Here is a 14127-nt window from a genome sequence, read left to right as displayed (position 1 = left end):
CAAAATTCAGGTAATGGGGGCTGTCAAATCTCAGTTAACTGTTCATAACAAGTGCCATGTGTTACATTTTCCCCATTGATCAGTAAATATTTGTTTTCTCTTATGTGTACTTTAAACTACTGAAGCACTTCTATAAAACCTTAACTATTATGGCATCCTCTAATCAAAGTGTTAGACTGATAAGACCATTTAAGACACCTGGCCGTCAACATTGTCATATAACTGAGTGTGAAAATAAAGTTTGTCTAATAAGGTGTATGTGTCCCATTTCTAACCACTGAAGTCGTAGGAAACAGTTATCGGCTTCATTTAATGTTTTGTTTCCCTGTTCTTGTCAGGTGGCTGCAATAAGTACCATTGTAAGCAGAGGGACACCGTTGAAAGCCTTTGTATTTAGAAATTACAATCACCTTCCCGGAGTCAAGTCTCACTATCCTGGAAGTTGCCAGTATAAATTATGGCAAGCTATCAGAGCATCATCTGCTGCACCAGGTTACTTCCAGGAGTATGCGCTGGGCCATGACCTTCATCAGGTTGGTTGTAATGTTGCTTTTCTTTAAATAATAATAATTAGAGTTCTTTCTAGACAAAATTGATCTAGGGGAGAATGGGAGTTAAAATGGGATTAATTATTTAACAGCAAATACTATGAAACAAGACTGCAGCTCATTTCACATATTGCTTTAAAGTGAGCCTTATGTATGTACCTTATATGATGCAGGCATGATTTAGACATATGTTACATATGTATGATAAGAGCATGTGCACTAGGGAAGCAAGATTAATCATGGCTCCTTGCCATGAATTCAGGCAATGAAACACTATTCACTGTTCATACTGCAGTATTGATTTCAGTAGTTCAAAGAGACTTCTGATTTTGGTGAATTGCTTAACCTTACAATAAAGGTTTCATAGTTCTGTGATCTCTAGCAAAGCCCTGCGTGTTTCAAGGTATGCTGACAAACTTTAATGCCAGGGCAACTGCTGTGAGAGTTGTATGCTGATGCTAATTAATGTTTTCATTGAATGGAAGAGTCCTTTGATATGTGGCATTAAAAATTCATTGCATTTAGTTCTGCCTCCTGCCTAATGAACCAGTTTATTAAGTATACCAGTCCTTTGATGTGTGACAATATTGAGAGTCTTACGGCTGCTTCATATGTTGCTAATTTGCTAAAAGAGATTTCGGTGAGGAAGGGGCATGAAAACCAGACCAGCAGTATGGCATTTTCCCCCTAAAAGAAAAATGGAAACCACTCTTAGAATTCTGTTCATTTTGAAATATATATATATATCCCACCTCCCAACAGGAACCTCAAGATGGCTTGCAATTTTTAAAAGACAGTATGAAATAAAATTGCTGCACTAAAATGCAGAGCAAAGCTAAAACAAACAGATGTGACAAGTGTTTATAAATATGAAAGGTAAATATTAAATTGTCAAGTTAACCATAAATAGTGATTACATTGAAAGGTATCTTAGCCATAGACTAAATTCAGCTGAAATGTGATTAAGTTTTAGTTGAACTAGACACAGAGATCCCGTTGATGGTTTTCTGTTTGTGTTATCCTCCCACTTAAGGATCGGGAATTACTTTTGTTAATTCCTCCTTTGCCCTCTGAGAAGATGCTCTGTTGGGGTGTCGGTGGGTTGCAAAAAGAAGGGGGAATTGGAGAAAATCACTTCACCACTTTCTCCTTCCTTTTCCCTGCAGCAGCCTCCCCCAGATCTCTGGTGCATAGAACTAAATTAATAGCTCCGTTTGTTCTCCATATTTGCATGCAGTCTGTTCAGCAATGGAATTTTTCTTGGGGCAGTGTGCTGATTCCTAGCTAGCAAAGCCTTCTTCGACCCTAGGTTCTTGTCTTCCCCTGTACAGTCATACCTCAGGTTACAGATGCTTCAGGTTGCGTTTTTTCAGGTTACAGACGCGCCAAAACCCGGAAGTACCAGAATGGGTTACTTCCGGGTTTTGGTGTCGCGCATGCACAGAAGTGCCGAATTGCAACCCACGCATGCGCAGACGCAGTGCTGCGGGTTGCGAACGCGCCTCCCGCATGGATCACGTTCGCAACCTGAGCGTCCACTGTATATTCTCCCTCATGCTCTCAGTTCAGTAGCTGTGATCCTCTCTCTGAGTGCCCTTGTTGACTGAAGCTCAGCAGGAGTCTGTCTGCAAGAGGACTTCTTTGGTGGCAATGCCCGCTTTACGCAGTGGCTGCTCCAGAGACACCTGAAGGCACTCTGAATGATGAAGCTCTTAAAGAGATATTTGTTGTTAATACTTGTCTCTGTCGCTACTTAATTTATTTTCCTGCTAGTTTCTGTTATCAAATTGTTCACGCTTGCTTTTTGCTTTTTGTAGTAGGTAGCAGTTTTGTTTAAAATCAAGTGATGTTTACAAACGGTGGTTTCTGAAGAAAAGCCTTAAGGATACGTGGCGGTTAGTTCTATATGGCAGGGCTGGGAAACCTGTGGCAATCCAAATGTCATTGGACTCCCAACAGCCTTAGCCAGCATGACAAATGACCATGCAAGGCATATCATTATTCATTATTGCATCACTTAACGTATTTTATACATTTTTCTTAACATACTTAATGCATGCACTCCTAGGCTTATATGGTTTGTCTATAGTTCAAGTCGGTTATGAAGAAGGAGAAGTTAAGAGAATCTGCATTCCCGTAGCACATGCAGATTGATGCAAAGAGTGTTACAGACGCTGCTCCTTCTTCCGACCTGTCAATAAATAGAACTGTTGTGGCCAGTGAACTTTCTCAACAACCCAGACAGCAATTAGCCAGTATAGACTGAAATACCACCCACCGGGAGGTATAAATAATGATCAGTGATCTCTGGATTGTGGCAGGGCTGGGATTCTGTGGTATATGAAACAAGTAGATAAAAGGGGGGAAATGCTACATCTCTCAAAATGTTGCAAGCAGCTGCTAAAAGCATAGGAAAACCCTGTGCTGTTTAGATCTTAAAAGGGGGCTTGTGATACAAAGAGAATAGGCTTTACTCAAGATCTGTTTTCAACTGTTACATTTAAGGGTCACAGTTCCTGTTACCTTCCAACTCATGAAGACTTAACTTCCGCAGCGAGGAACATTTTGTATTTTGGGTTGTTTTTTATTGTGACTCAGAAGCGAACAGTGCTTCAGAACAAATCATGGGAAGCATTATCTTCCAGGCAAGCAGGATAGTATAGATATGCTGCTTTGTTGTTGTTTTTCCAAAAGCCCTGATTTATTTCCCCTTGTGCTTGAAAAAGTATTTCTCTGGAAGAATGGGGAGGGGGTGAGATCAGACCACTTAGGATGTAGTAAAACCTTCCAATCCACTCCCCTTCTCTTGTTCTCGAGTTCCCTGCATGGTACAAGACACTGGATTGCTGTACTTAAATTTTATTGTCACAGTCGCTGCAACAGCTGCCAGTATTTTTCTCTTTGTAACACCTTTTATAATCTGCCATCTGCTTAGAATACTTCCTGCATTGACTGCATGTTACACAACTAAACTCATTTTCATACTGGTGTTCGATAGATACTGTCAGAGTTTTCCAGGTGTTGGGCTTCATGGAATCATAGAATTGGAAGGCACCCACAAGGGCCATCTAGTCCAACCCCCTGCAATGCATGAATCTCAGCTAAAGCATCCATGGCAGATGACCATCCAACCTCTGCTTAAAATCCTCCAATGAAGGAGAGTCCAGCAACTCTGAGCAGCTGCAGCCAGTGGTCAGGGATGATGGGACTGTAGTTCAGCTGCATCTGGAAAGCATCCTCCTAGCTACCCTGGATTAGTGTTACATGTTCCTCTGCCGTACAGAATGGCAACTGGCTCCTGACACGAAGAAGAATTAATTCTTTTGGCAAGCAAGCCCAATATAATTTTGTCGCAACTTGTATTTCTTTGAGTCCTTTTATGAATTGCTTCCCATAAAATACCTTGAAACAATTTCACAGTTTAAAAAAAAAGATAATAATAAACCTCCATATGTAAAAAGGACTCCATACATAACAAAAATTAAGAATGATTAAATAATTCCATATGTGTAAAACAATTGTATTAGGATGAGCATATAGGACAAGGAAGAGTGTGACCCTTGCTGAAACGTTTTCACAGCTTTCGTTTCATAACAGTAAATGGGAGCCTGTTTCCAACAAATGTACCATTAAATATTGTTTTTGTTCCCTTCTCTTGCCTTTATCAATTGACTTTATATCCACATGAGAATTTTAAGATTTTATGCAAGGTCTTTCTTGTTATGCCCATGCTTCACTCTTAGGATCACTGTGTCAGATACGTAGGATAATTTTTTAAATATCATTGGAGATTAGCAAAACACAAGAAGCATTTCTATCATATCACGGGCTCAAGTTTTTAAAAATTGATAGACATGGAGGGGGGTGGGACCTACTACTATTTGTGGCATGGAGCTGAGGGTACTTGATTTCATCTCCTTGGCCATTTTCTAGTAACAGGACTTAAGCTGGGTATGAATACTGGAACATGATAAGAGTGCTTTCCCCCAGGAATGTCTCCCATGCCTTTCTGCCATGGTATTAAATTCCAGTACTGGAAATTGGCAGGGAATAGAACTGTGTGCGTTGAGGGCAGCTATGGAATTGGGATGGGATTGTCAGCTGCTAACCCAGACATGGTTTTGGTACCCTTAATACCTCTTTGCAGTGTAGTCCAGAGATGCTTTTTATTCCTCACTCATCTGTTTAGAGGCAATATTGTGCTTGCCGTCAAAAACGAGAGAGGTGTAAACTTGGAACTCCAGGGTGTCACAACTGTGATTTGGTGACACTAGTGAACAGGGAGTGGAAACTAGAACTCTGTAGCTAAGACAGTTAAGTACAGACTTTGGTTTTGCCCAGTTTTAAAGACAACCTGAACTAATGTCCTTTCTTTTCCCTGAAATGCTCTTTTCTGTTTAGTATTGTGGTGGTGTCATTTTTCTGCTGTTGTTCAAGTATTAATTCCCATTTTAAATACTATAGAAATGGTTGTAAGTCTTAAGTGATGCAAAAGCACATCTTTTGTGCTAAATGAGTGTTTATTGAACACACAACTTTTATGGGAGTCCAAGGCATACCAATAAATGTTAAAGATCAGTCTTAATTTGTTTATATAAATAAAAACCCACAATTCAGTGGAGTGATTGAAAGATGCTCATGTAATCAAGAATGTCATTCCATTAATGCTTTTGTTATCATACTTTACCTTGACTGTTCTATCCTATATTTATCAGACAAAAGAAAGTGCTAAAATTCTCAGAAGACAGCAATTTTAAAAATGCCTTATGCGTATAGCAGAAGCCCAATATTCATATTTCGATGCTGAATTTAATTTTTAAATAGAACAATTCTGTAAGTGAATATTCCCTTGGCTAGTTTGGAGTTTTCTTTTTCACAAGCACAATGAAGGTAAACAGAGCAAGTCTGTGAAAATGAACTCGAAATGCAAAGCATGTCTGCGCAGGCATTGAGGTGAAATGGTTGCTATGGAGCTAGCAAACTCCAAGTATTGGAATTGGCTTTGCTAAATCGCATCTTTCAGTGCCATGGGACTCAGTTCACATAACTTCACTGTGTCAAAGTAAAAAAAACCCTGTGTTTTAGGAAAAGGAAGAAAGTGCCTGGTACAGTGTAACTTGAAATTCCAGCTTTTTATTGAAAAAGAAAATGCACAATAGGCTTTACATGTACAGTGCTGTTGAAAATGAGTAACAAGATTTTAAAGTCTTAATTAGTAGTCTCCTGTTGAGTTTAGGATGGATGTATTTTGCCCTGGTTTTTGTTGCAAAAGGTGTCCTGATGCCACTTGTTACAGTACCAAATATTCCAGTACCAACAGAACGTTCTAAAAAGTGCTGCCACCAGTTGTCCTAGACTAGGTGGTAAAATACTAAATAGGAAGAATAGAATTTATTTTCTTGAGTGTATGAGCTCTGAAATCTTAAAGAAGACAACTGGTAAAATTCCCAGCAATGTCTGAAAATCATGCATATTAAGTAATGTCCTCCCCATCACCCACTATGAACAGCAGGGAGGTCTGCAGCACTTTGTGAGAAAGGGAGAAGGAAATCAGGATAGCTCTTAAAGGAAGAAATGCAAGTTTTTAAAGAAGGGATCTCAGTGGGATTTAACTTTTAGGTTTCTGTCTCTTTACTGCCATGTACATGTTTTGAGTAAAGCACATAACATGGAACTTCTATTTTAAAAAAGAGAGAAAGAGAAAGGAAAACCTTGTCTTTGATCTGGCAAGGAACAAACAAAGCTAAGTTAGAAGTGACAGTGCCCCATAATTTGTTTCTTTCACACTTAAAAAAAAAAGTTCTTAAATAATAATAAAAAAGTGGCATAGATAAATTCCTTTGGCAGTTGCCAGTCTGACATTTAGAAGTCGCAATCTAAAAATAAGCAGATACTTTTATACCAGAAAGGGCCTGGAGATCAAAGCTCTGTGTTGACGATTGCAATAGCTGTCAAATACTTTTTTTCTTTTTTTGTCAAAGCATTAAATTTGAATTTAATTCACAGCCAAAAGTGGCATAAAACATTTTAAATGTTCCCAGTGTGCTTATGGCAACAGCGGGGCAAGGGATCAATGTAAGAATGCAAGAGTACAAAGAGGCAGGGGTGGCTTATGTATATTTGGGGACTAGTGAAGAGAGAAACTTGCAGTTGGAATAAGAATAAATAGGGAGCAGGGAAGACAAAATAGAGGGCAAGGAAAGGCAACATGAGAAGTGAAAAGAGAATAAATGGAATGAAGTGCTTGTCAATTTTGGCCAGTTGCCACGCAGTTGAATAAAATCCAAGGCTTGTGCATACACTTCATATGGCTGTTGCTAGATCGTTCAGTTCAAAGAGACGGGCGTCCATCATAACGATTTTTCTACACTTTAAAGTATCTAGGGATATGAGATTTAAAGATGCCATTATGTGGTTGGTCTACTCATCTGAAATTTTAAACTCAACTTTAACCTTTAGCGATGCAAAGCGTTAAACAAATGATCAAACTGTAGTTAAACAGATCCTCAGTTATGTTCTGTATTTACGAAAGCAAATAGAAACTGCAGTTAGAGCATAAGCAAAGCCGCAATACGTTAAATGTTCAAAACTGAGCTTTTGTGAACTCTTGTTTGCCCTTTTGAGCACAAGTTGGCCATCTGCCTTTTGCAGACGGAAACATCCATTTAACAAGCTCATATGAAAGCTGTGTAGCTTTTGTCCATTTAGGTTTTCCTGTGTTCTAAATAATGAAAATACATTAGGATTTGATAGTTTTACATGCTTCTTAAAACTCGTGGCATTGTACCGTGTGGTGGTGCTGTGGAAACCCAGACAGAATGGCCACTGGTGGGGTCAGTTTCATTAGGGGCAGCCCTAGTGGCTGTTGGCCCTAGCCAGGCTGACCGAGAGGCCTTAGCTGTCTTTTCTGTCCCTTTCACAACTGTCGGGTGGAATGTGACTTTTTGCCATCAGTAGGCCTTAAAAGGTCTTTGCAGGATCATGCCTTTAGACTGTTGTAGCACATATGATGTAGAGTTATATGAATCTGGTCTGCTTAAAATTAAATGTTACATATCCCAAGTGGATGCTGCTGCTAATATTTACTATCTTCAGCTTTAAAAGAACCAGGGCATTAAACTGAATTCAGTAGACTTATTCATAGAGCAAACACAGTGTTTACTATGGGTGCTGAGGCGATATCTGATTTTAGCCAAAATTTTAAAATGTGCACTAAGAGGCTACTGTTCTTCTTACTTCTGCTGAAGGCACAATATACTAATTGGTCCAGAAAGAGTTCAAAAAGCTTTTGTAGATTGTATTGAAAGCTTAACCAAAGGACTTTCTCAACAGGCCAATGATCTGCTTTATCTACTGCAGCTGTGGAAAAAAAGAGTTTCTGTTTTCAATAAAGAATTCATTGGACTGCAGTTTGAACAATATATTAAGTAGATGTGATTTGGATATTCTTGTGGTGTGATGTGATAAATTTAGAATTAGAACAGTTTTTTTTTTAATTATTTAGTCCCATGGAAAAACCAACAACACTTCTCTTTGCATGCCTTTGGAAACAGAATTTGGTTTTGCATATTACGATCTCAAGGGGGAAAGTGATCTAAATTTCAGAGCCCGTTTCATAGACAGCAATACCTGCAGTTGGTTGTATGGGTAGTTCTGCCCCCTCCCTCAAAAAAATGTCAGTGCCATTATTGGAGAAAAGCTACTCCCATCACACTAGGATGCAAAATTATTTTATTTTTTTTGCTTTTTTGCTGGAGGATAGGAGGCACAACTATAGCTCCAGCAGGGTTTCAGCAGACAATTTATGTATTTGTGCACGAAGAACTCTTTAATATTTTATGTGGAAATGTTTGTTTGCAGTGTCTTGTACCACTAAAATATGATTCTGTTGCCAGCTGCTAAAAGGCTACAAGCACTCCCTGCAAAACAAATTTTTTTTGTAGGTTTCTGAAAGGCTCAACATAGGTCCTGTTGAACTAGTAGAAATAAATGTCTCAAAAGCCTATTTGGCTTATATTCTAGGCTTGTAACTGCAATCAATATATATATGTGCAAAAGAAGTGTCCATGCAGTAGTTTATGTACAAACCTATTCAATATCTGTTTTATTATGATTAAAATTTAAAGCATTGGACATATGCTTTAGACCAGTAAGGACTGAACGTGCTGGCCGTTGTGCTGGGGAAGAAACATAAGAAGAACTAGGGCAACGGAGTGACGGGTACCTTGAACAGAGCAGTACCGTATACTAGTAGACTGAAGCCTCCATAGTTCAACAGTTTTGTGCTGTCATCTAAAGCTATGGCTGTTCTGCCTGCCTGAGGCTTTCATCAAAGGAATGATTGTTTAATATTAATGTATATATTTTACTTAGTTTAAATTACCTAAAGCTATTGATACCGTACATGTTTAGAAACAAAATTTACCAGTAACATAGAATCCATAGAGTAGCATTACTCATTAAATTGAGCATGTACAGTAGCAGTATATTTTAAGTAGCTTCCTTGCTTCAGTATTGGCAGAAAGCGAATAAAAACAGAACACTGGGACTTTTTATTTGAATCTTGTAATATTTTAATGATACGCTGTCAGAGCTGCCCCTAGGTCCCAGCTCACAGAGGACGAACGCCAGGCTGTCGTTATGTACAAAAGTCTTTATTGAGGTTCAGTTTCCATTTCAAAGCCGCAGCGCGCAGCTCTACGTCTTAAACCCTAGACCGGCGAAGTCCCGTCTGAATCTCCTCCCCTCTGACACCAGTTTAAGATCCTAGCCCTGCTCCACCTTTTCCGCTGCTTTCTCCTCCTCTGGGTCCTCCTGCCCGCTGGGGCATCCCCCTTTCTGGACTCTTCTGACGCTGAGTCGCTTAGCTCCTCCCCCTCCCTCCAGCGGGCTTTAGGACCCGGTTCCCATCCTCATTCTCTGCTGTCCCGCGCTCCAGTACATTTGAACTTGCCTCTCGCGCCAACCCAGTGACCTTCCTCCTGACCATTACACTACTTCTGTCACTGCTTCCCTCTTCCAGGATACTGGCCGGATCTGACCTCCCCTCCGTTGTCTGACTCTCCGATGGAGGTGTGGTCAGCCCTGCCTTATCTTCTCTCCCTGGTGGGGAATCCACTGGCCCCGATACCTGGGACTCTTCCCCCCCACTATGCTCTGGTGGGGAAGCTGGTCCTGATTTCCAACTGCTGCTCTGGGAGTCCCTGCTGCCCCCTTGCTCCTGGGGCGTTCCCCTTGGGAACCCCCTTCCCCTGGCCACTGGCGCCCCCTTCTGTGAATCTTCCGATTCGCTGGAGAGGCTCATGGAATCCCTCGGGCCACTGTCATCTTCTCCTACGCTGCCCTCAGATTCTTCCCCTTCGCTCTCCATCTCCCCTCTTCCCTGTGCTTCTGCTCCTGAACCCCTGACATACACCTATAGTTATGAATGGCTCAAACCCCTTGCTTTTGTTCCTTTTTTATTATTCACAGGATGGAGGTCTGCTTTTAAATAATCCTACAGCTTTAGCAGTGCACGAATGCAAGTGTCTTTGGCCAAATGTTCCACTGCAGTGTGTAATATCCCTGGGAACAGGTCGATATGAAAATGAAGGGAAACCTAACGTCACCTATACAAGTCTGAAAGCTAAATTGACTAATGTCATCAGCAGTGCCACTGATACTGAAGGTTGGTACCTACTGGCTAAGGTTGTTTTGTTTTCGTATTATGCCTTTTCGTAGCTCTTTGGAGAGTTAAAATGCAGGTTTTCATGACTAGGAATAGCATAGCATACATGGATATTTTTAAAAAATGATTTACCAGTAGTCAAAACATCAAAGGACATTCTGTTTCCATCAAGGGCATGTTTCATAATCTTTGTTCAAATTGAGATTATTTTGTTAATCCCTATCTCCCGCCATCCATGTGAGGATTTGGGGTTTAGTTCATATACAAAGCCAGCATAAAAAGAGAATTAGAATGCATTGTGTTAAATCAGTCTGTGTATGAGTCTGTGTGTTTGATACATTTAAGGTTTAGCCTTTTTGTCAGACTAATATATTGCACTGGATATTTGGTGAATAAGGATTGTGCTGGCAGCTGATGATAAAGCATGCCAAATATGCATTTAAATTAACTGCTTGAGACTGTACCTTGATTATGCTGTTATTAAGCTCTCTTTGATTGATGAATACATCATATCTAAAAATGGGCCATAGTGCTGATGGAGGTGTTGCTTGCCTTGAAATTCAGGAGGGATGCCAGAATGAGCATTAAAATAATCGTGGCAAGGACTGGTATAGGTTTGAGCATGCTGGGAGTAGTGGTTAAGTAGCAACATAATTCTAAATCTCCTATTTTGATATTGGTGGAAAAGCACTATCTCCCTCCATTCTGCACATTCATCTAAATTATTTTTAAGGACTTGTTTGACTTGAACCAGCAACACATTGCCTCTTTTAAAACTGAAAACCTTCTGGGATTGATACAGAATACCACCTGAAGATAAATTGCATAGTCGTGTTGTGTTGCTGTGAAGAGAGGCACTAATTTAAAACAGGTGACTTTTAAAAGTGAAGTTGTGTAATTGTTTTTAGTGTGAAATCCATATAAGATATTTTATGAGAAAGGCCATCTTGGTGGCGTCCATATGTTTTGGACCACAACTCGCATCCCCTTCCATGCTGGCTGGGACTGATGGGAGCTGTAACCTAGCAACACAAGGAAGGCACCATATTGGGAAAGGCTAGCATAGACCATAGAAGAGCCGGGGAAGAGAACTGTGTCTCACAGTCCTGTTGCTCTAGATCTGTTTATGATGATGATGATTACTACTATTATTACTTAAAGGGCCAGGTGTAGCATTTCAGCAAGGATTTGGCTACTCAGAAGGTGTCCCAAATCCCAAAATTGTATTCCTGTGGCCAGAGAAGTGCCTTACTGTTCACAATCGCCTGGCTTTAAAATTTATTGTGTAACAGCTGAGCCTCTTTTGCCCCATTTACAGGAGTCAGAATACAATGAAAGGAGTTCTGATTTTCTGGTCAAATGGTGGGCTAGGCATTATGTGATTTTCTGCTTCTGGGGTTGTTGTAATGATTGGTTAGTTACATACATAGCCATAGCCAGCAATGTCACCGTGCAATATTCACTTCTAAACAGAAAAGTCAAAAGGTGAAGATACATTATTTCCTGTGAGTTGGCTGCTTAAAAATACATTATTATTATTATTATTATTTATTCCTCATTCTACCCTTTACCCTAATGTCCCAGGGCAGTTACATCATTAAAACATCTTAAAATCACAGAAATAAGGTGGGCCCCATGGGGTGGCTCTGATACAAATGCGGGGATGCAGTGGGCCAGGTAATGTTTGGTTCATTGTGCGGATATGGCCTCATGTTACCTGGCTTCCTAGAATGTAGAGCTGCATGTAAAAATGTTCTAAATAGAAATAATTGGGTATGCATCTATATCACATTTATGTGTATAAATTTCAGTAACAAATGAGCACCATGGGCTATTGAGTGCCACAGGTACACGTACTTACTGACCAAGTTTATTTGAGTACCACATTCCAGGATGAAGCATGCTTCCCTTAGACTGTGTTTTATTTTAAAACAACTGTTTTACTTTCAAATAAATATTTTTAAAGTAAGGTTGCCATCATTGATAAGTAAGACAATGGTAACTAGATACCTCTTTAAATTTGGGGAGGAGGTGCTACACCTCAACCTTTTCCTCATTCTTAAGTAAAGTTTGCATGTGTCTTCCCAAACTAATGTTTTGTTTTTCTTGTGTTGGTTTTAAAACTAGAAGTCCACACTATGCTGGATGCCCTTCTGCCTTCAGACACCTACTTCAGATTTAATCCTATGATGAATGAAGATATAGCTCTGGATGAAAATCGCAAAGAAAAGCTGAATCAGTTGAGGACTGATGGCATCCGGTATTTAGAAAGAAATGAAGAAAAACTGAAAAAAGCTGCTAAAATATTAGCCCAGGAGAAAACAACTTTGCAGAAATTTAACGACTGGATAAGATTAAAATCTGACATGTACGAAGGGCTTCCAATTATTTCCAAATTGTGAATATGTAAAGTTTGTAAAGTCTCAGGTGTGGACCTTGTTTCAGAAATCCGTTCCGTGCTAAAAGGGATCAACATTTATTAGTCATTATGTAATTACTTGTGATTATAATGAAAATGATAGGCTGGGGGAAAGTACTTCAGTCAGCAGTGACACACCAATGGCACTTAAAGCAGACAGGGAATTTGCCACAATCTCTTATTCTTTCCCCTCCTGTTCCCCCAATCTAGAGCCCTGGGCTAGATTGAAGGTAGATTTCTGCAGGATTCAGATGAGGGTAATGATGACCTTCGTACACCTTTTTGCATTGGTGGAGGTGCATTCTACTTATGCAGTGGAATCTAAGAATTCATGTCTGGTTTTTTCAGTTCTTGAAGTGAAGATTTTATTGGATATCTGTTCCTAAACTTCCTCAGAAGTACAATTCTGGTATGGCTTGGGGTTTTTTATCTGACATTTGTTAGGGTCTGCCTAAATTTGTGACAATTATGGGACACAAATTTTGTTGTGTTGGAAATGCAGACCAAAATCATGTTGACAAAAACAAAATGTGGTTTACCTGTTAACTAAAAATGTTTTTGATGTGAGAAGAGGAAACAAACCAACTGGGCAGCCTGCTCTACAAAGCACTTACGCCAGAATAAATAAAACTACTCTGATATCCGATTGGATTGCAATGTATTATAAACCTGCAGTATTCTGCAGGTTCTTGGCACTGCCATGAAATGTGATCCCGTCTATTTAATGGCAATTTAATTGCCTTATCACAAAGTCTGTGCATGTCAACAATTTTTTTGTATTTTAAAATAATGTTAAAATGCTTTGTATATTGTGCATTGGGTCTCAATATTTTATCCAGTTTACATTATCAGTATTTGGCTGATTACGGTAAGGTCTACAGTAGCAACCTACTTATATTTTTCAGAATTTTTAAGTTCAAAGGTTCTATTCCAGAGTAATTCCCTGTCTAAAAACAACACAAACTCATGTCTTGAAAGTAAGAAAATAAATTTGTAACATGATTTCTTATATGTTCATAGTACTGTATGATTTATTTAGTGATATGTATACTAACCCTAGTCTAGTTACTGGTAAAAATAAAATAAACAGGTTTACTCATGTGCCTCATGTTCTGTGCCTGAATTGCTCAAAGACTTGAGTTTTAACCTTGTGTAACTTTGTATACTCCAGTTAGCAGTCAACATGACTTCAGTACCAGTGTTTAAGATAACTCTAAAAAAGACTCATCTGTGCTAATCATGGTTCATTCTGATACGCTAAAGTGGCAATGGGGGATTTCAAACGCTCTCAAGTTGTGTTTATTCATAAACCCCATGAATGCCTTGCATGCCGCCCTTGAAAATCTCCTTCCTGGAAGGCTTGTTTGTGAGATCTTGGTAGTCAGACACAGACTTGGCAATATGTAAAGTATTTGGCTTAAGTAATGACATCTATGGTTAAGCACTTCGTTAAGATCAGAAATACCTAGTTGGAAAAATAATGGACCACTGCT

General features: G+C 39.5%; 1 protein-coding gene and 1 long non-coding RNA gene across 5 annotated transcripts in view; both read left to right on the top strand.

Moving 5' to 3' along the window:
* Positions 1-13737, top strand: part of PNPLA8 (patatin like domain 8, phospholipase A2) — a 37847-nt gene extending 24110 nt beyond the window's left edge. For 3 of the 4 annotated variants that reach the window (XM_079994168.1, XM_079994166.1, XM_079994167.1), the window contains exons 8-10: positions 339-533; positions 10020-10215; positions 12343-13737. In XM_079994168.1, coding sequence (XP_079850294.1) covers positions 339-533; positions 10020-10215; positions 12343-12617 — 666 coding nt within the window. In that variant the 3' untranslated portion in view covers positions 12618-13737. Of the gene's footprint in view, positions 1-338; positions 534-10019; positions 10250-10291 lie in introns of all 4 variants that reach the window. The other variant, XM_079994169.1, reaches the window with a different exon arrangement.
* LOC307226056 lies at positions 546-8034 on the top strand. Its single transcript, XR_013843299.1, has 2 exons — positions 546-7376; positions 7408-8034. It is a non-coding gene; the product is annotated as an uncharacterized lncRNA (long non-coding RNA).
* Positions 13738-14127: the final 390 nt, after the last annotated feature.

This window comes from Podarcis cretensis (genome assembly GCF_951804945.1).
Source record: "Podarcis cretensis genome assembly, chromosome: 10".
NCBI classification, from domain to species: domain Eukaryota; kingdom Metazoa; phylum Chordata; class Lepidosauria; order Squamata; family Lacertidae; genus Podarcis; species Podarcis cretensis.
This window is presented reverse-complemented; position numbering and strand designations above follow the sequence as displayed.